Below are 24,170 nucleotides of genomic sequence, written 5' to 3'. Positions count from 1 at the left end.
TCAAGGGCATGTACCTTGGTTGCGGGCCCATCCCCAGTAGGGGGTGTGCAGGAAGCAGCTGATCGATGTTTCTCTCTTATCGATGTTTCTAACTCTATCCCTTTCCCTTCCTCTCTGTAAAAAAATCAATAAAATATATTAAAATCCTCAGGTGAGGATTTTAAAATATATCTATATATATTAATCAAGAAAAAGGAAAGAATTTTTCTAAAACACCTTGTCTAGTAATACAGAATTTACTATTTGTAAAGTATAATCCTATATAATAAAAGGCTAATATGCAAATAGACCAAACAGCGGAACAACCAATCACTATGATGTGCACTGACCACCAAGGGGCACGCCCTGGAACATGGCGGGCATCAGCAGCATGAGGCAGAGCGCAGGACATGGCAGGCGTCAGCTGCGGTGGATGGTGGAGCAGGTGAGTGGGGGCGCCAGACCAATCGCTGTCATCAGGGCTTCTGGTGGTTACTGAAAATTCTTTGCTCCCACGCGCTGTGGTCCCACCCAGCGCTCACACCTGCTGCTGGTGCCAGCCCTGATTGCTCGGCACTATCAGCAGGTGTGAGCAGCGGTTGCCAGTCCAAATGGCCCCTCAGGGCTTCTCCACCTCCCCCTGCTCCTGAGGGGCAATCGGGGCAGCAGCCGCCGCTCACACCTGCTGACGGCACCAGCCGCACTCGCACCCACTGCTGGCACCAGCCCCAATCACACCGCGCTGTCAGTCAGAGGGTGCGAGCGGGGCCAGCGCTATCAGCACGTGGGAGTGGTGGTGGTGGGAGCGGGGCTGCCGGCAGACAGGGGACCTAGGGGGCGGGGACGGGGACCCGAGGGGCCAGGCGGGGGTGCATAGGATGGGCCAAGACCCGCCCTGTGCCCACCGCAGCCCATAGTTCCTTTCAAGGTGCATGAATTCCTGCATTGGGCCCCTAGTACAATGATAAACAATTTGCCAAAAACTCAACATATAAAAATCAATCATTCTGCTACTGCTAGCATTTGTCTAGGACTTAAGTTTTTCCTCTTAAGAGTTAGAAAAGAAAACACAAATGAATTCTTAGTGAAGGCTTGCAATTTTCACAGAATAATCCACTTAAAATTTAAGCAGCATTATTTCAAAACAATTCATTTCAACAGTTTCCTGAACTAAATATTTTCATCATGGCTGAAAATATTTAGTATAGGAGCAACTTTATCTCTGGCAGAAATACTTCAGTTAAGGAGTGAAATATTAGACAGACTACCAGAAAGTGAAAACAAGTTGAATCTCACCAGTTTTATTTATTCTAGGACTCAAGAATTCTAAATGTGGTTATGGGATTTGGAAGGGACTACTAAATGACTAAGATTCAAAGACTTTCCCTTTTTTTCTTTTTTAAACAGTACCTCCACTCTCATTGGCCAATTACTGAAAAATCTTTAAAACACTCAGAAGGTCAACAAACACCTGCCTACCACCCTGAATGGGTAGCTCAGTTGGTTAGAGCATCCTCCCAATACACCAAGGTTGCAGGTTTGATTCCTGGTCAGGTTACATACAAAAATTAACCAATGAATGCATAAATAAGTGGGACAACAAATCAATCTCTCTCTCTCTCTCTCTCTCTCTCTCTCTCTCTCTCTCTCTCTCCATACACACACACACACACACACACACACACACACACACACCATTAAAAGATAAATAAAACACCTGGCTAGATACTTGCATTAGGAGTCAATCTGATGACCTTGCTCAATAAGGTCTTTGAAGTAGTGGTGCTTTATTGGTGCCTTTAATTTTGAATCAATTACATAAAAATGTGCAAAAGTATATTTATTCACAGTATCTTTAGTTCTTCATATTTTTTTTAAAATATATTTTATTGATTTTTTACAGAGAAGAAGGGAGAGGGATAGAGAGTCAGAAACATCGATGAGAGAGAAACATCGATCAGCTGCCTCCTGCACACCTCCCACTGGGGATGTGCCCGCAGCCAAGGTACATGCCCTTGACCGGAATCGAACCTGGGACCTTTCAGTCCGCAGGCTGAGGCTCTATCCACTGAGCCAAACCGGTTTCCGCCTTCATATTTTTCTTACTTAAATTATAAGTGGGTTCAACTGATCCCTAAAATATCTGTGAGCTGTCCTTGCACTTCACACTCTTCCAAATTAACAGACCATTATATGAGAAGGCCCAGAACTAAGTAGTGAGTGAACAGACTAAGGTCTTTTTAAATCACTAGATTATCTCATGGAATAAAGAAAGTTCTCTCCTAGTTATTTTTATTTCACTGGATTAGAAGTTACCCACATTACCAAAACTTAAAAACTTTTTCAATACAAGGTATACTAAAAACAGTAAGCTTCTAGATTATTTTCTCAAATACACAAAACAGGCACATGAAACGTAACATGCTTCAACTACAGTATTTGTTATATGAAATTACTCTAAAACACAAAAAATTCAATATTAACTAAAAATTTTTAACATATTTTTATTGATTTCAGAGAAAGGAAGGGAGGAGAGAGAGATTGAAACATCAATGATGAGAGAGAATCATTAACTGGCTGCCTCCTGCACGCCCCCTACTGGGGATCGAGCCTGCAACCCAGACATGTGCCCTTGACCGGAATCAAACCCGGGACCCCTTCAGTCCGCAGGCCGACACTCTATCCATTGAGCCAAACCAGATAGGGCTAACATTAACTAAGATTTTTTTTGTAGCAATGGTTTATACAGCAAAGTCAGTAGAGATAATGCCACAAATATTCACAAGGTGATGTAAACTAGTAATCCATTTAAGAAAAAAGGAAATTTACTTAAACTTAAAAGTACAGCTGTCTCAATTAAGTCTCCAGTGAAAATCTTAGTTACCTTTTTACTACAAGCGAGGAAAAAAACAATTATTCCAACATAGCTACCTATTTGAGCCTCCTCTAGTAATCCAACCTTTACAAAATCCCTACCCAAAGTAGAAATGAGAGGATGTGCTGGTCAACTATCCTGCCCTTCTTTTCCAAACTATGTTTCCCTTTTCCACAAGTTTAACACTTATAAGTAGAGTAGAGGCCCGGTGCATGAAAATTGATGCACTGGAGGGGGGGTCCATCAGCCTGACCTGCCCCCTCTCACAATCCAGGAGCCCTCAGGGGCAGGAAGCGACCCGGCGATCAGGGGAAGGTGATGCCCCTTCACACCACTGCTGTTGCCACTACCGGCAGCGCAAGCCTCGGCTGGCCTTGGTTACCTGAGCCTCGGGCCGGCCCTGGGCGGATGGGGGACTGGGGGAACTGGGTGACTCCAGAGGCAGGCGCGCAGAGCAACCAGGCCTGCCCCCAGGCTTGCCACACGCCTGCCGTCCCAGCAGGGCTGAGGGGACTGGGTGCCGCCATCTTTGAGGGGCGTGACAGCCAATTAGCATATTTCCTCCTTATTGGCTGTGGGCCCCACTATCTTTGTGACAGTGTGAGGGTCAATTAGCATATTCCTTCTTTCTTAGATAGGATAAAATACTGATTGCCCTGGCCAGGTGGCTCAGTCAGTTGGAGTGTTGTCCTGTACACCAAAAGGTTGCAGGTGCAATTCCTGGTCAGCACACATAACAAGGTTGTGGGCTCAGTCACTGGTTGGGGTGCATATGGGAAGCAACTAATCTGTTTCTCACATGAATGTTTCTCTCTCTCTCTCTCTCTCTCTCAAATCAATAAAAACATATCCTTGACTGAGAATTTTTTTAAAAAGTAGACTGATTTATCTTTAAGGAGATATATTTATACACTGTACTTCCATTTTTATCCATAAGGAGCCAAATGCAGAATTTGGAGGGAAGAATATGAGCTCCACCACACCAACTGAGTGCCACCCAAAGCTTATGCAGAATTTTCCTCAAACAGGTTTGGAAACACCAATAAGAATTTATCCCAAATAAGCCAATACATTTAACTTAGCTGAGAGAAAATAAAATCCAAATCTGATAAAAATGGGCTATTTTAGGTAGAGAATCAAGTTGTGAAAAAGTGGATTGTGCTTAGACGTAACCTATAAAATACTCAGAGCATTTTCTGATTATTGGTCCTTTAAAAGGAGAGGAAACCTCAAGTGTTAAAAGTGAAGACTGGGTACATTCTCGGCTGAAAGCTCAATTAAACCAACTATAAACTCCAGCAAAGTGAACTAGGTCAACTAAATTTCTGTCCCCATCTACTAGAAGCAACAAATTCTGAAGTCAAGTCATAGAAACTTATAAAAATATTTTATGTCCAGTCTCAAAAAAAAAAAATATTCACTCACAGTATGGGTACAGTTTTACAAATAGACATCTAATTTTAATAAATTAGTTTTTAAGAAGAAATTAGCAGCTTTTAGCCTTACAGCAACACAACACTATACCAGAAATATCTTCCATTTCACTAACAAGTATATGCACTCACCTACCTAAAATTAGGAAAAAGACAAATGGAACCTAGGTACTTATAAACAAAGAAGCCAATACTCCCCATAATGGGAATTCCAAGTCTTTCTCCTGTGTTCCCTCTCAAGAATGTCATTATGCATGGGTTCTACTCACAGAGGTATGTGGCGCTGCCCAGGATCAGCTCTGGTCAGTTCTTCCTCTTCAATATCAGACTCTCCTCCTGAACTACTGTCAGTGACATCTGAATCAAATGCTTGTTCACTGCACCTCAAGCTGGCTATACCACTAGCTGTAAATCTCTCCAATTCTTCTGAAATGGAATCACTTTTCAGGAAGTTGCTAAGTCCTTCTGAAGTGGTGGTCTCACTGGCAGCTTTTCTCAATGCAGCTTCAGCCTTTCGAGTCAGCATCAACTGGCTTCGGGGCCTCAAGGATTCCAAGTTTGGCAGTTTGCTCAAAGTTTTCTCTAAAAATCCACCCAGCTGATGCTGAATGTGCCTCTCCACCTGCTTGGCTTGCACAACCTGTAAGCGCTTCTGTAATCTGCGGGCACGGTTTTCAATATCAGCCTGCCGCCGTAGTAAAGCTGTTATCCTTGTGTCAGAATCTAAAGCACTAAAAAGAATGGAAGACAGGGGAGACTTTTTACCCTCTAACTTGACGCCCCCCAAGTTAGAGCTGGAGTCTGTGCCAGGTGATAACCTACTGCTTCCTTGAAGTGCTGGCTGTTCCATGGAATTTACAGAAGATTTGTTTGCAGTGCTATTATTGCTAAATATAGTTGTGTGTTCTACATCAAGGCTTCTATGTGGAAGAGTGCAATTGGTCATACCCCCCTTCAAGTCCCCTGATTCAGATGCCACCATTTCACCCCCCTGAGAAGATGAAGTAAGAGTTCGTTTTCCCCCATTGAGGGAACTGGAATTGTCATGATCAGAATGTGTTGAACTTTTAGTCAATTTCTTAGCCAACCCATTTACAGGTGCTTGTGGCAGAGCTGTCTGACCACTGGTATTCATGGTTCTAAGATTTTCTAAGGAAAACTCCAAAACTGGCTGTCTCCCCAACAGCTCAGCTCGGAGTTCATAGGACTGAGATAAGAAAGGGTGAGATTTAAGGACTGTCTGCTTGCTGAAGACACCTTGCAATTTCAACGATTCCTTCGAGGAAACAGGTGTTACATCGGAGCAGAGATAAGACGCCACCAATGGTTGCAGCTTTCCCAAATCTTCCTTAGGATTATTTCGGAAGTCTAGACTGGGATCCTCTGCAGCAATGGCTTTTCTTTTGGTTCCGTTGGCAGCAATAAGGATGTTGGCGTTGCCGTTGTTTTCGGCACTGCCAGGGGACAAAGTGGAGGATGGGGGAGCCAGTTTGAACCGGATATGGTGTGCTTCAGCTGCTGCGTCAGTGAGAGCGGGCGCCATCGCAGCCATTCAGCACAGAGAGACAGGAAGTCCAGCCTCTCCCGGTGCCGAGGCCAGCTCCACGGCCCCTTTCTGCCTCCCCAGAGAACAGACTAGAAAAAAAAGAACAAAAGGAAGTTAGAAATACAAGCATATTAGACAACAACAACATTTTTAATACAAATACTCCTTGAGGCTACAATCCAAACTCTGCCTCCAGTCACGAATATCCTTCATCAGGGTAAAGGGGGGGTGGGGGGGAGGCAAGAGGGAGGAAGGGAGGGAGAGGGAGAGAGAGAGCACATACACACACTCTTCTGTACAAGAGAAAGAATTCCACCTTTTTTTTGTCACTTGTTACCACAGATTGAAAGTAGCTAAAACAGAAGTTACACAGCTAGAGAATCACAGATTATTAAAAGTCAAATCACCTGCATTTAAAAGAAAAATCTCTTTAAACTTCTTAAAATTAGTGGATTTAAAGCAAATGAAGCAAACTAAACACCTAGCAATTAAACAGAAAAGGATTAGTAAGGAACTCCCCATCCCTATCAAAAAGTTTGTATGCCAAATGTCATAGATCTGTGTATTTTTCTGGCCAAACAATCCAGTGTTCAGCAGCTTCTCACTTCTCGGCAAGACAGCTCATACTACAAGCTTAATGGTATCACACTTGTCAACTTTCTTTCACTGTCCTCAGTACAACCCACCTCTCAAATTAATTGCCCAAGTGTCTCTTCCCTTCACTCCAAAACTTCCTAAAATAATAATATAAATAGCTGCCTCTGCACTCTAATCTGGCTCCTACCGCTCTGGCAAAAGTTACCAGTAATCTCATTATCAAATCTCAATGGTCAAGTCTCAATCCCCAATCTATTTGACTTCTCTAAAGCACTAGGTAGTGCTGACCAATCATTCTTGAAATTCTCCTTTCCTGATGTCCTAGATACCAAGGTTCCTTCTTCTGTCCTCTTCTCTCTAAACCCACTTCCTTCTCAACAACCACTAGTATGTATTAGTACAGTGAGGCCTCTAGTATGTATAGTGAGGCCTCCTAATACACAGAAAAATTTGCTGAGCTGCACTAGTCAACATTCCCACCTCTATGTTTCTTAAGCTCCCTAGAACTCAAAATTCACTTTCTTCTTTCAATACTTACTCTTCAACCAGATTTATTATCTCTGGTAATGGTATTGCTTTCATTTAGTAACCTAAGCTAAAAGCCTCAGTCATTTGCCTCTATTTGGTTTGAGAGCAAAAGAAAATCTATGTAAAGAACTAAGCCAAATGTTCTTAAAAGTGTGGCTTACAGACTTCTTGGGAGCTCAAAGACCATTTCAGGGGTCCACGAGAGATATTTTCATAGTAATACTAAAAAATTATTTGCCTTTTTAAATTTTTTTGTGTTGATATTTGCAATGAGGGTACAAAAACAAGGCTGAACACCTGTGTACCAGAAAGGTTGCAGGTTCAATTCCCGGTCAGGGCACATACAGGAGGCAACCGATTCATGTCTCTCTCTCACATCAATGTCTATCTATCTGTGTCTCTCTCCATCTCTCTTCCTCTCTCTCTAAAATCAATAAACATGTCCTCAGGTTAGGATTTTTAAAAAAAGCTAGTTCGATTTATCAATGTCCTTGATGAAATTATGAAAATTATAAATTTATTAAATCTCTACTTTTTAAATATTCTTTGTGATGAAAGGGAAAGTACGCACAAATTACTTCTGAAGCTTTAATAAGTCTGAGAGCCTGGTCTGTGTGCTCAGTGGTTAGAGCCTTGGCACACCCACTGAATTCCCAATCAAGGGCATATACCTGGGTTGCAGGTTCGATCCCCAGCCCCAGTCGGGGCGCCTGCAGTAGGCAACCAATCAATGTGTCTCTCTCACATCAACGTTTCTCTCTCTCTCTCTCTCTCTCTCTCTCTCTCTCTCTCTCTCTCTCTCCCTCCCTCTCCTCTCTAAAAAAAAAAAAAAAAAAAAAAAAAATCAATGGAAAAAATATCCTCGGATAAGAATTAACAACAAAAGTAGTAGTCTGAGAAAAAGCACCTGTACAACTGCATTGCAAGCTGAACTAGAAGCTTTTCTCATCTAACACTATTTTTAGTTGGCAGAACTACTTTTGTAGTTAGCAGACATTTTCCCAAAAATGAACAAAGTGAACCTGTCACTTCAAGAAAAACCACTGGCAATGTTTATTGCCAATTATAAAACCTGAGTTTTCAAGCAAAAATAAGTATTTGAAAACTTGTATCCACCATCATGAACCTGAACATATTCCCATTACTTTAAAAAGTCATTTCTAATTAAATATACTACTGCTGATATCAATAAATGTGAATTTTTTTATACCATATAATGAAATGTGTAAACATTTGGAAGATCTGGGAAACTCAGTAAATGACCAAGTAACCAATGCATGTTAGAAACTCATTTTCAGGTAAAAGCAAGCTCAAGACAGACCAATAGATTTTAATCTAATAGTGATTTTCAACCCTCTTCATCTCACGGCACACTAATTAGTACTAAAATCCTGCAGCAGACCAAAAAATATATTTTTTTGCTGATCGGACAAAAAAAAAAATAGGTGTAATTTTGATTCATTTACACTGGACGGCTATTGTTGTTGGCTGTTATTTTTTTATTAGAGTATCTAAGGGAAAAGAGGTCAGTACCCCTGACTAAATACTCAGGTATTGCATGTTTTAAAATTGCTTGTGGCATACTAGTGTGTTGCAGCTCAGCAGCTGAAAATCACTGACCTAAGAGAGTACAAAAGGTTCATTGATATGGTTTTAGATTCCATATTGCAACTAAACTCGATGAAACCAAGACTTGTCAAATTTGGGTGCAATGTCAAAGAAGATCCACACTTATCTAAAAAGACTATCAAATACTCCTCTTTTTCCAACTATCTAGCTGGGTGAAACCAGATTTTCTTTATATTCTACAATCCAAACATACAATAGAATGAATGCAAAAACAGGTATGAGAACCCAGGTGTTTTCTATTAAGCCAGACATTAGAAAGATTTGCAAAAATGTAAAACAATGCCATTCACTTAAAGGTTCTTTGTGGTTGTCTCAACATGTTTTAAGAGTGAAAAGGGGTCTTGAGAGCAAAAATCTAGTGAACCACTGAACTAAAGCAACCTCTTCCCTCCTTAAAAAAACAAACAAAAAACCAAGAGGACAACTTCCAATTTGGTCAAACTTTTTTATCTTTATATTAATGACGACATAGGATGGTAGCCCCTATGGGACTACACAGGGTGTTTTTTTTTTCACACTATGATCATTCAAATCATTAATATAAATACTTAAGTAAATGACCGAGATAGCATCCATACAAATACCAATACACTTACAATTCAAATTTATCTATTGCTCTACATAGCTGCCAAAGGTTTCTCATTCTAATATTGTTATTTTAATGAACTTCCTATGAAATAAGTAGATCTTCTGGAGCTTATGAGTTTTATCCTTACTGACTTTCCGGTATATGGCTTTCTATGTAACACAAACTGTTGTATGTCCACTTTTTTTTATTTCTGATCTTAACATAAATGTTAATTCCTAATATAGTATAAATGACTGTGCTACAGACCAATAGACAGATGAACCAATGCAAAATAGGCTGAGTCAGTTTTGTAGTACACAAAGCATTTTCTACCATAAACAAAAATCACTATCAGGTCCTTCCCATCAATCCAATATTCTCCTCTTTTAAATTAATAGCAATACATTGTTACTAGCAATGCAAGGAGGAACATTATCAGTGCCAGACGAATAATACAACAGGTGAGAAGAGTAGTTGTAACCTACTACCCCAAGAGCACTATAAAGTAAGTCTCAGCAATGGCAGGAAACAGCCTTCCTCTGGGGACCCAAGCAAGGACACTGAATGTTACACAAAACTTACTCAGGAAAACCCAGGCTCACACAGCACACCTAAAAGAGGGTCATAGCCCCAGCTGGTTTGGCTCAGTGGATAGAGCTTTGGCCTGCAGACTGAAAAGTTGCAGGTTCGATTCCAGTCAAGGACACATGACCAGGTTGTGGGCTCAATCCCCAGTGTGGGCGTGCAGGAGGCAGCCAATCAATGATTCTCTCTCATCACTGATGATTCTGTCTCTGTCTCTCCCTCTTCCTTCCTCTCTGAAATCAATAAAAATATTTTTTTTTTTAAAAAAGAGGGTCATAATTAACATCATACTACCGAAGTACTTAAGCAGTAAATATTCCATCATTATTTTAGAATTATTTAATTATTTAAAGTTCACAACTTAAAGAAAAATCTGCTGGCTCAAATCCCGTATCTTTCAAGATTTCTCTGACCCTGTGAAAGTACATCTGTGAACTCAACATTAATGACGCATATCTCAGCTCAAAGGCAAGAGTTTATTTTGTTTACACATTCTCCTTGGTCTCTATATCCCCATAGGATGCACTGCAGAGTAGTTACTAAAACAATCATCTAAGTAAGTAGGGAGAGGAAAAAGCAACCTCTTCAGAAGGAATTCCATTTCTAACTCCTAAATCTTTATCTTTCTACACCAAAACAATACTACTTATAGGAAAAGATAAAAATCTACAACTCTCTCCCTTAGTTGACTTGTAATGCAATGCTGAGATTCAGTATTACCCCCAAAGGCATTCCCAGGTAAGGTGAGTAGGTCCAAGGTCACACCATGGCTCCGCCCTCATTTAAATTAGAGCCTATCTCACAAGGTTGCTGTGATGATTAAATGAAATATTTTCAATTACTTAGCCTAGTGCCTGGCAAAAACACCCATTATTTGCACTATTATAAATAATAACCTATAGACTAAAAGCAAATATAAAAATAAATTTCTAGCCCTAACCGGTTTGGCTCAGTGGATAGAGCGTCAGCCTGCGGACTGAAAGGTCCCAGGTTCGATTCTGGTCAAGGGCATGTACCTTGGTTGCGGGCACATCCCCAGTAGCGGATGTGCAGGAGGAGGCTGATCGATGTTTCTCTCTAATCGATGTTTCTAACTCTCTATCCCTCTCCCTTCCTCTCTGTAAAAAAAAATCAATAAAATATATTTTTAAAAAAATTTCTATGAGACTTCTTAATGCACAGGAAAAATATTAAGCAAATATTTCTCTAAAAGGTCACTGTACTTGAGGACTTTTCACTTAGGGAAAAAAGCACATAAATGGACATGACAAATCTAGTTAGCTAGCACTCAATATTAGCTTTAATTGCCATAAATCATCACCTAAGCTTAGAAATTTTAAAAATATTTTCACTGTATGTCCAGATTTCATTTTATTTTAATATTTCATGATGTTGTTTCTGATAAAGAGAGCAAATCAAATGCCCAATAATTTAAATTATGAAATATCCATACAATGGAATACTATGCAACAATAAATAACAAAGCACACTTGTATTTACTGACATGAAAAAGTTCCTGCTTCACTGTTAATTTTTTTAAAGGTGTTATAAAACAAAACAAGTACTATAACCCCATTTTGGTTTAAAAAGTAGGTGGTAATATTCTTCTGTCTTTAGTTTTCTGGCTTATGTAATTGTCTCTACCACAAACATGTATTACTTATATAATAAAAGGGAAGGACGCAAAAAGAAAGTAATGCAAATTTTTAAAGAGCCAAAAAATCTGAGTAAGGCAAATGTTACAGTGACTTTCTTAAAAATTGAACATACCCCACAAAATGTTGATTAAAACAATTATTCCCATCCCACTTTAAGTCCTAAAAGTTTCACTGTCCAACAATTTAAATCAGAGAAGACTGTCAAACTTTAGCAGTTTTACAAAAACGGCACAACAACTTATTATAATAAGTCACCTTTCTCCTAAGAATACAAAGCATTAAAAGCTATAATTAACTTATTAATCCTCAAAACAGCCTGGACAGTAGTAGGTTTCAGGCTGGGATTATAATTTCCAATTTGCAGGTGGGGTTAGACAATAAAGTTATAGAGTACACTCAAAATAAGAAATCTAAAATATCCCAATTTTTAATTCATCTAATAAACCACAATCTGACAAATGCAGATGAGGCTAACATAAATTAAGATTTTCCCGTAAGTTTAAAGAGACAAAAGAACCTATCTGCTATAAAAGGTTGGGCTAGGTCAGTGGTAGGCAAACTCATTAGTCATCAGAGCCAAATATCAACAGTACAACGATTGAAATTTCTTTTGAGAGCCAAATTTTTTAAACTTAAACTTCTAACACTACTTCTTCAAAATAAACTTGCCCGGGCCATGGTACTTTGTGGAAGAGCCACACTCAAGGGGCCAAAGAGCCGCATGTGGCTCGCGAGCCGCAGTTTGCCGACCACTGGGCTCGGTAATTAATGGTTTCCCTACCAGTTCCAAGGAAGCATTTGGAGACTGGAAAATGTTAAATGGGTTCAGCAGGCAAACACATTTGGGGAAACACTTCCTTGCTGGAGATCCACAATGTATTTCATCATACTGAATATGCAGATGTTTGCCTTTACCAAACTTATTTGACAAATAAACACCTTTTTCCCATTACACCTATGAATATCTTGAGGAACACTGTTCTGAGGGATACGGTTGGAATAAAGTTCAAATATGTGAATTCTAGGGTCCCTTCCTGTACTTAGGATTCTATTATTCTAAACTGCAGTATAGGTTCAAGGACAAGCTTGCACCTAACACAAGTAGCACTTTTGAAGCAAAAACATATCCCTAGGGCAGAGCTTCTCAACACTATTGACATCTTGTGCTGAATAACTCTGTTATAGGGGGAAGGGAGGTCTCTCTTGTGCACTGTAAGATATTTAGCAGGATCCCTGACCTCCACCCACTAGATGCTAGTAACACCTTTATACAAATTATGACAACCAAAAATGCCTCCAGACATGTCAAATGACCCATAGGGGGCAAAAATCACACGTCCCAATTGAAAAGTACTTCCTAGAGATACAAACCTATATCTTTATGTCTATCTACAGAGATAGACATAAAGATATCTTCTTTCCAGAAAGCAAAACACCTGCCTGCTTCAAATACTGCAAGTCAGAACTAACTTCATACCTACAACTGAAAATTTTGCCTTATTCCTCACTAGTTTCCAATAGAGGACTCCCAAATACACAAGAAAAAACTAGCAGCATCCACCTTGCAAAAATGTTGATAAGCTGCAAAAACCCAAGGAGAAGGGTTTGGCCATCTAACTGGCTAATCACCACACTTTCACTGAAAACAAGCAAAAATCAGATGGGGAAGAAAAGTTTGCCCATAATGTGGCTTCTACTAACTTCTTTCCCCATTACCTCATTACTCTGCACAAAGGAAAGAAAGAGAAGGAGGAAGGTTGGTTAAGGGAAGTGTCCGTGAAGTTGTCAAATGTCAGCTGAAAATTTTAAATTAGCTACAATTTCATTATGTAAGCGGTTAGGACAAGAGAATGGTTGGTTACATGGCATTCTAGTGAGAGGAAATAGCATGGAAAAGGCAAGGCTGTGGGAAAACATAGGACATCCTCAAGGTTAAAAGAAATGATCAATTTTCTTGAAATATAAAGTTAATAGAGGAAACAGTACAGAAAAAGGTAGCAAGACAGTTTGAAGCCAGTTCAATAATGGACAACCTTAAATAGCCAGCCTTTACTCAGACTTAAAGGCAGCAGAATGTCATTAAAGGTTTTTCAAATGGGGAGTGACACATCAGAACTGAGCTTTTCAGAGACCAGTTGGGTAGGATGGATTAAAAGAAAAGAAAAAGGCAAAGAAGAAGCTACTGCAATAATCCAGACAGGATGCAACAAGAACCTCAACTAAAGTGGTCACCACAGTAGTATGGTCAAAGTTTTCTCCAAGCTTAAATCCAAAAATTGGAAGGTGCTAAAGTTTGCACAAGGGCCAAATAAGTGACACAAACATTAATATAAAGGCTCTTAAGGACAAGAAAAAAAGGATCTCTTTTCCTTCATAACTTTGTCTTCTCTATGCATTGCTCATAAAGCTGTTCAGGTGTGGTATATCCTCTCTATTCTTACCACCACCAACCCAAACCCAGCCAGGTCTTCATCAGCTCAGACCTAAATCATAGCAGCTTCCTGACTGATAGCTCAGACCAACAATACATTCCATATCTTTTTATCATCTCACTTCTCTACTCTAGAATAACTTCTAGTGCCTTTTCATAAGTCAAAATTCTCCAAGATGAAACTTCCTATATAATAAAAACCTAATATGCTAAGTGTCCGGGGGATGTCGGAGAGCCAGTTTTGGCCCGATCCCGCAGGCCAGGCAGAGGGACCCCACTAGTAAAACAATATCAGAACAAGTGCATCAGGTAGTATGGAGCCAGAACTCCCCCTAAATTCCAAGCTCCACAATCTCTGCTTAGGCTGCTGCTTCTACTGGGAAGACCCAAAACATAATTAATCCTTCAATATATAACATCTCCACAGAAACTTTTCTCTACTATTCAAATTCACATTGCTTTCTTCCTGCTTAAATTGTTCAATGCACTTAAAGTCACCATCACTCAATTCAAATTATGTGTTTGAATGTTCCCTAATTGTCACAATTTATTAATTATATTTCCAAAACGGGCAGTGTTTTTTAGGATCCTTCTCTTGCATACTCGTTAACTTTATCTAGAGCTTGGTAAACTCTAAGTACTGTAACCACTTACTGACTGAACTAGAGTAATCAAAACACACTGGTTTGCTCTGGCAAGTATGCTCAATGGTTACAGCACCGACCCTGGGACAGAAGGGTCTCAGGCTCGATCCCAGTCGAGGGCACTTATCTGGGTTGCAGGTCCCCCCACCTTCCACTCCCTCTAAAACCCAATGGAAAAAATATCCTTGGGTGAAGATTAATAACAACAACAACAACAACACTTGGTGAGGTAGATCTTCAAATTTAAGTAAGATTTTGCTAAGCAGAGGAAGATGAGGAAACTCTAATCAAGAAACTGACAAAATAATGGGAAAGGATTTAGAAGATGATCCACAGAGCAATTTAGATGAACCAAGTAGTACATGTATACAGCTTCTCAAGAGGAGGAAAGCAGCCCTAGCCAGTTTGGCTCAGTGGATAGAGTGTCGGCCTGCAGACTGAAGGGTCCCGGGTTCAATTCTAGTCAAGGGCATATGCCCGGGTTGTGGGCTTGATCCCCAGTGCAGGGCATGTGGGAGGTAGCTGATCAGTGATTCTCTCTCATCAATGATGTTTCTATCGCTCTTTCCCTCTCCCTTCCTCTCTGAAATCAATAAAAATATATTTTTAAAAAAGAGGAAAGTAGCTATGTATGTAGTAATTTGTGATAATGTACTGAAAGCTACATTATGGGACACAATGCAAAGTATTTCTTTTAAATGGAAAACAATGTAGATATGTTATGAAATACAATAGGGAGTAGAGACATATTTTTTATTACAAGTCAAAATAATGTGGACCTCACCACACTAGTCCCTAACACTTTCCTATGCCAACAGAGCTTCTTAACCAAAAACGTTTATAATTACTAAGGGAATCGTAGCTCTGACTGGAGGTTATTATTATGTCTGCTGCTCACTAACATTAACTGACCTTTCAATACATCAGTCACTGTGCTAAGCGATTTACATGAGCTCTCATTTATCTTCACAATAACATTGTAAAGCAAGTACTCTTGTTTTCATTTTATAGATGAGGAAACTTGACAGTCAGAACTTCTAAAATGCAGAAGCAGGATTCCAATTCAAATCCCTAATTCTAAAGTCCACAACTTTTAAACCATCATACTAAGTAATTTAAGGCTAATTTTAAATTGGAAGAATCTTAACTGCTAGACACTAGACTTCAAATTTTAGTCTTTAGAGGAATACCAACTGATTATCTCCAATAAACATTGTTAAAATGCCTATAACATTAAAAGCACCACACAAAGTGTCTACAGTGATGACAAACACCAGTAAAGACATTACTATGTGATCAGGGAATCCTGGGGGGCCACATTAAGGGGACCCTGGCACAAGCTGAGAGTGGGTGGAATCATAGAAGGCTTCCCAGAGGGAATAACATCTAAGTTGAAACCTAAAGAATATGTAGGGTCCAGCATCATCCATACTGCTACTTTATTCCATATCCAAAATCCATCCCATGCTCCCAACACCAAATCCTAAACCAATTCCTGTTCATCAACATTCCCTATGTGAATGAATCTTTTCTTAAAATATGTTTTTAATGATTTTTAAATAGAGAGGAAAGGAGAGGAAGTGATAGAAACATAGATGAGAGACACATCTATAGGCCGCCTCCCGCACGCCCCCTACTGGGGATCAAGCCCACAATCCGGGCATGTGCCTTGACTGGGACTCAAACCCAGGACCTCTTGGTCCATGGGATGATGCTAATCCACTGAGCTACATCAGCCGGGCCCCTCTGTGAATGAATCTTGATCCCAACCACTGATGTTGTATCATAGATAGCTCACTTAATCATATACGAATGCCAGACGATTTATAGAAAGACTGCAGGAGTTTATGGTCTAATGTGAAGGCACTAAAAATTTTAACAGTTTCATTAATGCAAAGATAAGAAGATAGAAAATAGCCCTGGCTGGTGTTGTTAAGTGGTTAGAACATCAGCCCGCACACAGAAGGAATGAGAGTTTGATTCCCAGTCAAAATGGGTTGCAGGTTCGATCCCTGGCCCCAGTCAGGGTGAATGAGGGAGGCAACCAATCAATGTGTCTCTCTCACATTGATGTCTCTCCCCCCCGCTTCTCCCTTCCTCTCTGAAAAGCAATGGAAAACATATCCACGGATGAGGATTATCACATACAACACAAAAAAGATAGAAAATAAGTGCAAAGAAAAACCCAGATGATAAACACTGTGTTTTGCCTGAAGAGTTCCAGAAAGAGATGACATTCTGGTTGAATTCTGAAGGCTGACTAGAGAGAGTTCAAAATAGGAAATAGAATAAATAGGCGCACTCACTCCATCCTTAATGCCATTGCCTTAATTCAGAATCTAATTATGTACTACAGTAATCCAGGCAGTAATAATCTCCCAACTAATAATCTGGGTTGCAGAGACCAGCTGGGAGAGTCAATTTCAGTCCTGTTTGGAGTCCAGTCTTTTTGGTAAATTATACCTACTGGTTTATTTTCTCCTACATATTTTACCCTACATCCAATGGTCAGATTTATATTTCCTCTTTCTTCCTGTCTCAGCAAGCCTTCAATATAGCATCTACTACCAAAATGATTAGAAAAAAGGAAGAGAGAGGAGAAGAGGAAATATAAATCTGACCATGTTGTGCTCCTGCTTAAAATCTTTCAGTGATGCCAAAACCGGTTTGGCTCAGTGGATAGAGCATCAGCCTGCAGACTGAAGGGTCCCAGGTTCGATTCCGGTCAAGGGCACATAACTTGGTTGCAGGCACATCCCCAGTGGGAGGTGTGCAGGAGGCAGCTGATCGATGTTTCTCTCTCATCGATGTTTCTAACTCTCTATCCCTCTTCCTTCCTCTCTGTAAAAAATCAATAAAATATATTTTTAAAAAAATAAAATAAAATAAAATCTTTCAGTGACACTAGGGTAAGGATGAATCCAAACTCCCCACACAGCGTATCTACGTCCTTTTTAACCCTCAGCCTCATCTCCAACCTGTCTCCAGCTCCAAACTTCCTGAATTATATTTATAGTTCCAGGCTCTTCCGTGCCCTTGCACCTTTGCTCATGCTACTTTTTCTTCTCCAAGATCACATGCTCTTTCAAGTATTCCCCATTCATCCAAGTTGAATTAGGGGTCCCTCTCTCTGGGTCTTACCTGCACCCCTGTGACACCCTGGGCAGCAGCTCATAATGTAACATAGGACTCCCAATTTTGTCTTTCTCTTCCTTCCCTAGACTATATACGTCCTTAAAAAGGGGTTACCTGTTTGTTTTATCTTTATCCCCTACATGCAGCATTGTGCCTGGCAGACAGTGGACCAATATACGCATATATGCTAGTTAACCCGCGCATTGTATGTTGAATGTACCAGCTGGAGATCCATTATGAAGTTAAAGGGGATGTCTGATCATAAAGTGATAATGATCTAACAAAAAGCTGGCACAAAATGAATCTAGGGCAGATTTCATCTACCTCAAGTTCCAGTCATTTATATTGCCAAGCACCTGAACCCAGACTGGCAAATTTTTAACTGTAGCATTTAAACTATTAAATATGGTTACATAAGCCTTTTGAAGGCAAAAATATATCAAAAATTTAAATGCAATTACCCAAAATTTTACCCAGTAACTGCACTTCTAGGAACCTATCCAAGAGAAATATTCTCATAGATTCATAAAGATGTATGTACAATTCTTCCACTGAAGAATACAAAAAATCCTAAACTTAAAAAAGACACACTAGAAAACTATGTATATATCTAAAAAGAAAACTGTATGTTTTGATGTGAAAATCCTCTGATGAATAGCTAAATGGGGGGAAGGGGAGATCAAGAACGTAAGTATGATCCCATTCCTGTTTAAAAATAAACAGAAAAAAATTTTTGAAGGATGACTACCTATCAAAATACTTATTGATGTTTACCACTGAATTCAAATTTCCTACCAGTCTACCTCACATAAAACAAAGAGAGAAAAAAAATGTACTTTTTAATCTCGTCTCTTTCTAACAAGCTCTAACAGTATAAGTGTTTGAACAATCTTAAAATCAGAGACTTCTTGAAGGGTCCAAGCAATTCAAAAGCAAACAGGTTATTTTTGGCAGGCATCCTTGACCAAATTCCAGGGATCTCACTGAAGCCTACCTTATCCATTTAGAGTACTGAATTAATGATAAATAAAAATTCATTTTTCCAACACCAGGGAAATGTTAAATATTAATACTATCATCCTTCTTTCAATCCTCTGGAGGCCAAATGAAAAACTAGGAGTAAGCAATAAACCAGTAACTGCATAAACAGTTGCCCAATTTTTTTTGATATGTGCTTAAGGTCTTTAAAATCCTCAGTTCTCCATGGTAATGTACGAACAGCTTAATGAAACTTTCCTGACAGTTCAACTTATCAAACTAGTATTTCTTCAAAGCCTATACATTAGCAAACATGAAAAATCAAATTAATTAGCTTTTTGCCTCTTTGCCCTTCACACCCTTCCATGGAGGTACTAATAAGCAGTCACAAAGGCCAAATAACAAGTACCAGGAGAAAACTTGGATGTAAGTTTTTACCAATTTTTGGTTTAACATTCTAACAAAACTGTTATTCATCTTTTTTATTCCCCAACACTTCCCCTCCAACTGTGATGAACCAGTTCTGATCTTAAGCTGAGCCTTTTTAAAAAAGAAATTAAAAGGTAAAGAACTTCCATTAAGTTTGATGCTACTCAAGCAACTTTTTCCAAACAAGAGCAGAATCTGCTGTACTTAAAATTCAGAGTGAGACCTCATTTGGGATTCCTGGTTCAAGTAACAAGAACCAGAGTTTTTGATAACATTTAGATAAAACTGCACTGAATTTACCTCCTTACATTTCCTGATTCTCAAAAGCTTGGGACAAAAATTATAATTCTTAAAAAATTAGAAATAGGGAAAAAAGGCAAGTTTATAGTCAACATTACAATATATAGCTAGCCCTAGCCAATTTGACTCAGTGGATAGAACAACGGCCTGTGGACTCAAGGGTCCCGAGTTCGATTCCAGTCAAGGGCACATGCCCAGGTTGCAGGCTCAATCCTCAGTAGGGGGTGTGCAGGAGGCAGCCGATCAATGATTCTCTCTCATCACTGATGTTTCTCTCTCTCTCTCCCTCTCCCTTCCTCTCTGAAATCAATAAAAATATACTTTAAAAAAAGTATATCTATACATATATACACATATGTATATGTGTGTGTATATATACACACACACACACACAGCTAAATATTTCCTTAGTAGGTTAGGGCATTCAAATGTTAAAATGTTATGGAGCTAGCTTAGTCTTGAAAAAGCAAGGCTTGCAGAAAGTAACATTTATTAAGCAACTGTTATCTGCCAGACTCCCAAAGGGAGACAAGAATTTAAAAGATCTTCCCCCCTTGAGGGCCTCTTAGCATAAAGGTTTAAAACCTTCTTATACAAACTTTCAAGTTTGTCTTTCAGATTATCCGTTTGTCTGCTTTTCATTCATAAATATGAGCTGTGCTTCAAACTTTGAAGTCAGTTTCCTCATAACACATTCAAAAAAGTCAATTTCAGTCCTGTTTGGAGTCCAGTCTTTTTGGTAAATTATACCTACTGGTTTATTTTCTCCTACATATTTTACCCTACATCCTAAAAGACAGGCACATGGCATAATGGAGAAACAAATAATAACTGAATAATTAATAGTGACCCTTCCAACTGGTCTTTTCCTATGACCCACAATCTGCAAGTGATACCCAAAGATACCACTTACCTTCTACCTTCTTCTTGTGGACTTCAAATGTTGGAGACCTCTAGTACAGTGGGTATTTGTCTTTTCCAATTTATATTGTCTTTCCTATCACTGTGTTTTTAGAGAATGGGAAGTACTGAAAGAGCCTTGTTTTGTCATGAATTATTATACTCTGGCAAGAATATTTTTACAAAACTTTTTAATATGCCCAGAGGCAATTTATTAGGGATAGAAACTATAATTTAAAAATACATCTTCAGAACCAACATGCAGACTGGAAAACCAGTCTTAATATAGATTTCCAAGAAATAAAGTCCTATTTTAGGGTAAAGGACATGGTCCAAATACTCTTTGCACTGAGAGAGTAGGTAGGCCAGGTGTTTGGGACCATTTTTATTTAAGACACCTACACTGTACTTCAAAAAGTGATCAAGCAAAAGGGTACACTAATGTAAAGACGCTTCCTAAGACTTAAAACAGTCTAATCAATCAAGGCAGACACTTACTTAAAATAGAGAAAGGGGAAAGAAAAGGTGCTTTAGAGCTCTAAATAAACCACTAAATGATGAAATTGGCTCTGGGGCAATCAACTAAAGACCACATACTTAGTCTGCACTGTTCCCTTCTTTCCAAACTGAAGGCAATAGAGAGATCTTTTTTTTTTTTTTTGGGGGGGGGGGTGATCAATTAAAAAAATTTTTTTAAATCTCTCTCTCTCCAGGAAGGAAGTTACTTAAATAAATTTGTCTTAATAGCCTCAACAAGAAGAAAAAAACAAATCCTACCAAGCCCTCAAGCAAGCTAACTAAATATAAGAGGAATAAGTATTACTTTTTAAACGCAGAATTTTCAATGACTATTGTTTAGAAAATACAGCATGATTATGATATTTTCACAACATTTAAAAATTGTGTTTCTAATATGACAAGGTACCTAAGTTTTATTCACAGAAGTTCCTAACTAGCACCACTCAAACACTAAAATACCTTCTCCAACCAACACCATCAACCACGTGGCCCTATGTTTACAGGTCACATGAGTCAGGTTGCATCAACAGAACAAATCTAAGACTTGTTTTCACTTTAAAATACAATTAAAATCTTTGGCCAACCCAATAAAATTCAGAGGATGTAGGTTACAGTGTAACAAATAAGATGGAAGAGTTGGCAGTGTTTGAAGAAGAAAAAATGGAGTACTACAGTTATTTTCCTTTCTTCTCACCATAATAAAAGTTCAAAAGTGAACTTAAGGCTTACTCATTTTCTAGCTTCCAAAATTTTCCTCAACAGGATAATGACAAGTCACTTAACAACCAAAGAATGCTCTGCAGTTTTAGTCATAGAAATAACATGTGTAGGCAAGAAAAAAGAAAATCAGACAAAAAGTTAACACCTGACTTTGGTAAAGCACAACACTCAAATACTTATGTTCCGAATGAAGCTTTCAGAAAAGATGCAGAAACACTTCTAAATACTTCACTTCAATAAATTCATATAGGCAAAAGGAGCAAAAACCCCACCCACCCTCCAAGTTCCATCCATATTTAATTGATCACTCTTTTAACTATCTACAGACACAAATCAAAAATTCTTATCTTACATATGTTTCTTACTTCAATGAGCAGTCATCAGAGACCAACCATAATACAGATGTTAAGAATCTTGGTCACATTTAATATTTCTCTCCAACATTTGAGAAATAAAAAGCTAACAACCTCCAAACATGAGATCACTAACAAATATACCAAATATGCTGAAGTCAAAAAAATTGCATACTGTGTTGGAGAAACCTAGTGGAAATTGAAATCAAAAATATAAATCAGTTATCCCACATTTATAATGCATTTTTTAAATTCCTCAAGGAATGAGCATTTTACTTTGCCTTATTTTTAGAACTACACATCACACTGCACATATCACATGATGTGATGTAACTGTTAGCAAAGAAAATGGCCCAAATCATTGAAAATATATCTAGTAAGAGGACAAGAATCAATGCATCCTTACGAATCACTACATTTCTTATTTACTTTTTTAAAAAGTTTATTAAATCACATTTTTTAAATTGTAAAAGTGGCTAATAACCTATGTAGAAAAACAGAGAAATATACTTGGTATTTTATAAAATAGGAATTTACACTATTAGGAAAACTGATATGAAGAAACTGATAAATGAACATTCATTTAAACCTTTAGGATTAAAAGCATTCTCCAGATCAAAAGCACAATAAAAATATAACGAAATACTCTTAGCTAAAGCATAATTATTGCTCAAAAGTATTTACTGTTGTTAGGATATAAGAAAAATAGTTTTAACTGACAAACCTGCAGACAACTGAAAATTTCTAAATTGGTCAGATTATGTTAGAAAAGGAACCAAGTATAGCCTATAGAAGGGGGGAGGGGAAAACACACCCACTTAAGCCTTTGTAAATAGTGGTACTTTAAATGGCCCCAAAGTAGGAAAAACAGCAACTATACTATTCTGAAATATGAAAAACATACCCCGATGTACTACTTTTCCATACTTGAAAGTGCTTTAGAACGAAGTTCAGTAACAATCTATAACTATATCATGATTATGCAAGGCAAAGATTATGTAATTTTATCGTTTTTTATAAATGTTCTACGACTCTACAACTAAAACGTTTTGCTCTCTCCAATGGGGAGGGGGTAGATTCTTCGGGGCTACAATTTAAAAATATAAACACATCCTAAAACCAAAAAAAAAAAAAAACCAACAAAAAAAACACACACACAATGATTGCTAGCCACGTGACAAAGGAGATGGCAACATCAGGATTGTGAATGGAGGGGAGGGAAGCGAGGCAAGACTAGGGAGATTTCTCGGAACTTTGGGAACCTTCAGATTCGAGTCTACCGACCCTTAAGGTACCAAACTCTAGCCTTAAGAGTTGTGTTGTTAATATTCTTAAGTACAGTTTTATTAATAGGTCACAAAAAATGCACCAGTGACCTCTAGAATAAAGAGGGAAAACGGAGGAGGAAAGAGCAATTTAAAGTGGCGCCATCATGTCACCCCTTGTCCCCTAAGGCAATCCAATAAGCAATAGTTAAGTAACATGTTTCTCAAAAATACCACATTGGGATCCCAAAAATGGAAAACAAAAGGATGTTAAGTAAAGCATCAGGACACTGTTTATCATATGGAAGAACAATCAAACTATATGCTGAGAATCAAAAGACCGTCAGCCGGAAAACAGGCCCCCCCAAACTCACTTAAAAGCAAATAAATGCCTCTTCCTCTTTAGTTTAAAAAAAAAAAAAAAAAACACGTCCGCCTGAGGGAAACTAGATCTGAAAACCTAAGTGACCTCAATTTACAGGCAACAAAAACAATAAATAAATGAAACAAATAACCATCTCACAGAACAATCAAGAGTTGTGATATACACCGTGAAACGCGCAAGATGTGTATTTCGAGCAGAGAAAGGCCTTTTGCAGTCGAGAAGTTCAAGGCGAAAGCCAGAGTTTGTTTTTGTTTTGTTTTTTTTAACGGGAATAAATCGTGTTCTTAAGGCCTCATTTTTAAATAGAACGCCAAAGGAAAAGCTGGCGAACGAGGCGGCAGCTGGTGGGAAAGGGCCCCCGCACACCCCCGCCCTTGGGGCGACTCCCAGCCCCGGACCCGCAGCGGGGAAGCCCGGAGAGGCCATTTAAAGTTCCGGGGATTTTTCCTGCCCTGCCCTGCCTTTCTAGTTACTACTAACAAAGAGAGAGAGAAATGGGAGCCACAGGGAGAGCGAGGAGAAGGAGAAAGGGCAGCGGGAGGAGGTGGAGGAAAGGAGCAGCAGCAGCAGCACCTACCACGTGATGGAGGAGCGTAGCCCGGGCGGATTCGGCCCCACAAAATGGGCGCAGTTTGCAAACAGCCCCCGGCCAGGGCGCCGAGGGCCGGCGGCGGGCGGGGGCGCGCGGCGGCGGCTGCGGCCCGGGGCCCCTC

At 39.1% G+C, this 24,170-nt stretch overlaps 1 protein-coding gene across 3 annotated transcripts in view; it reads right to left on the bottom strand.

Annotated features, from left to right (window-relative positions):
* The window catches only part of KANSL1 (KAT8 regulatory NSL complex subunit 1), a 177,045-nt gene that overhangs the window by 122,955 nt on the left and 29,920 nt on the right, over positions 1-24,170 (bottom strand). For 2 of the 3 annotated variants that reach the window (XM_080680385.1, XM_080680383.1), the window contains one exon: positions 4,557-5,922. In XM_080680385.1, coding sequence (XP_080536511.1) covers positions 4,557-5,839 — 1,283 coding nt within the window. In that variant the 5' untranslated portion in view covers positions 5,840-5,922. Of the gene's footprint in view, positions 1-4,556; positions 5,923-24,034; positions 24,159-24,170 lie in introns of those variants that run through there. The other variant, XM_080680384.1, reaches the window with a different exon arrangement.

Source organism: Plecotus auritus (assembly GCF_963455305.1).
Source record: "Plecotus auritus genome assembly, chromosome: 7".
NCBI classification, from domain to species: Eukaryota; Metazoa; Chordata; class Mammalia; order Chiroptera; family Vespertilionidae; genus Plecotus; species Plecotus auritus.
The sequence above is the reverse complement of the archived record's forward strand: the minus strand, read 5'-3'. Positions and strand labels throughout refer to the sequence as shown.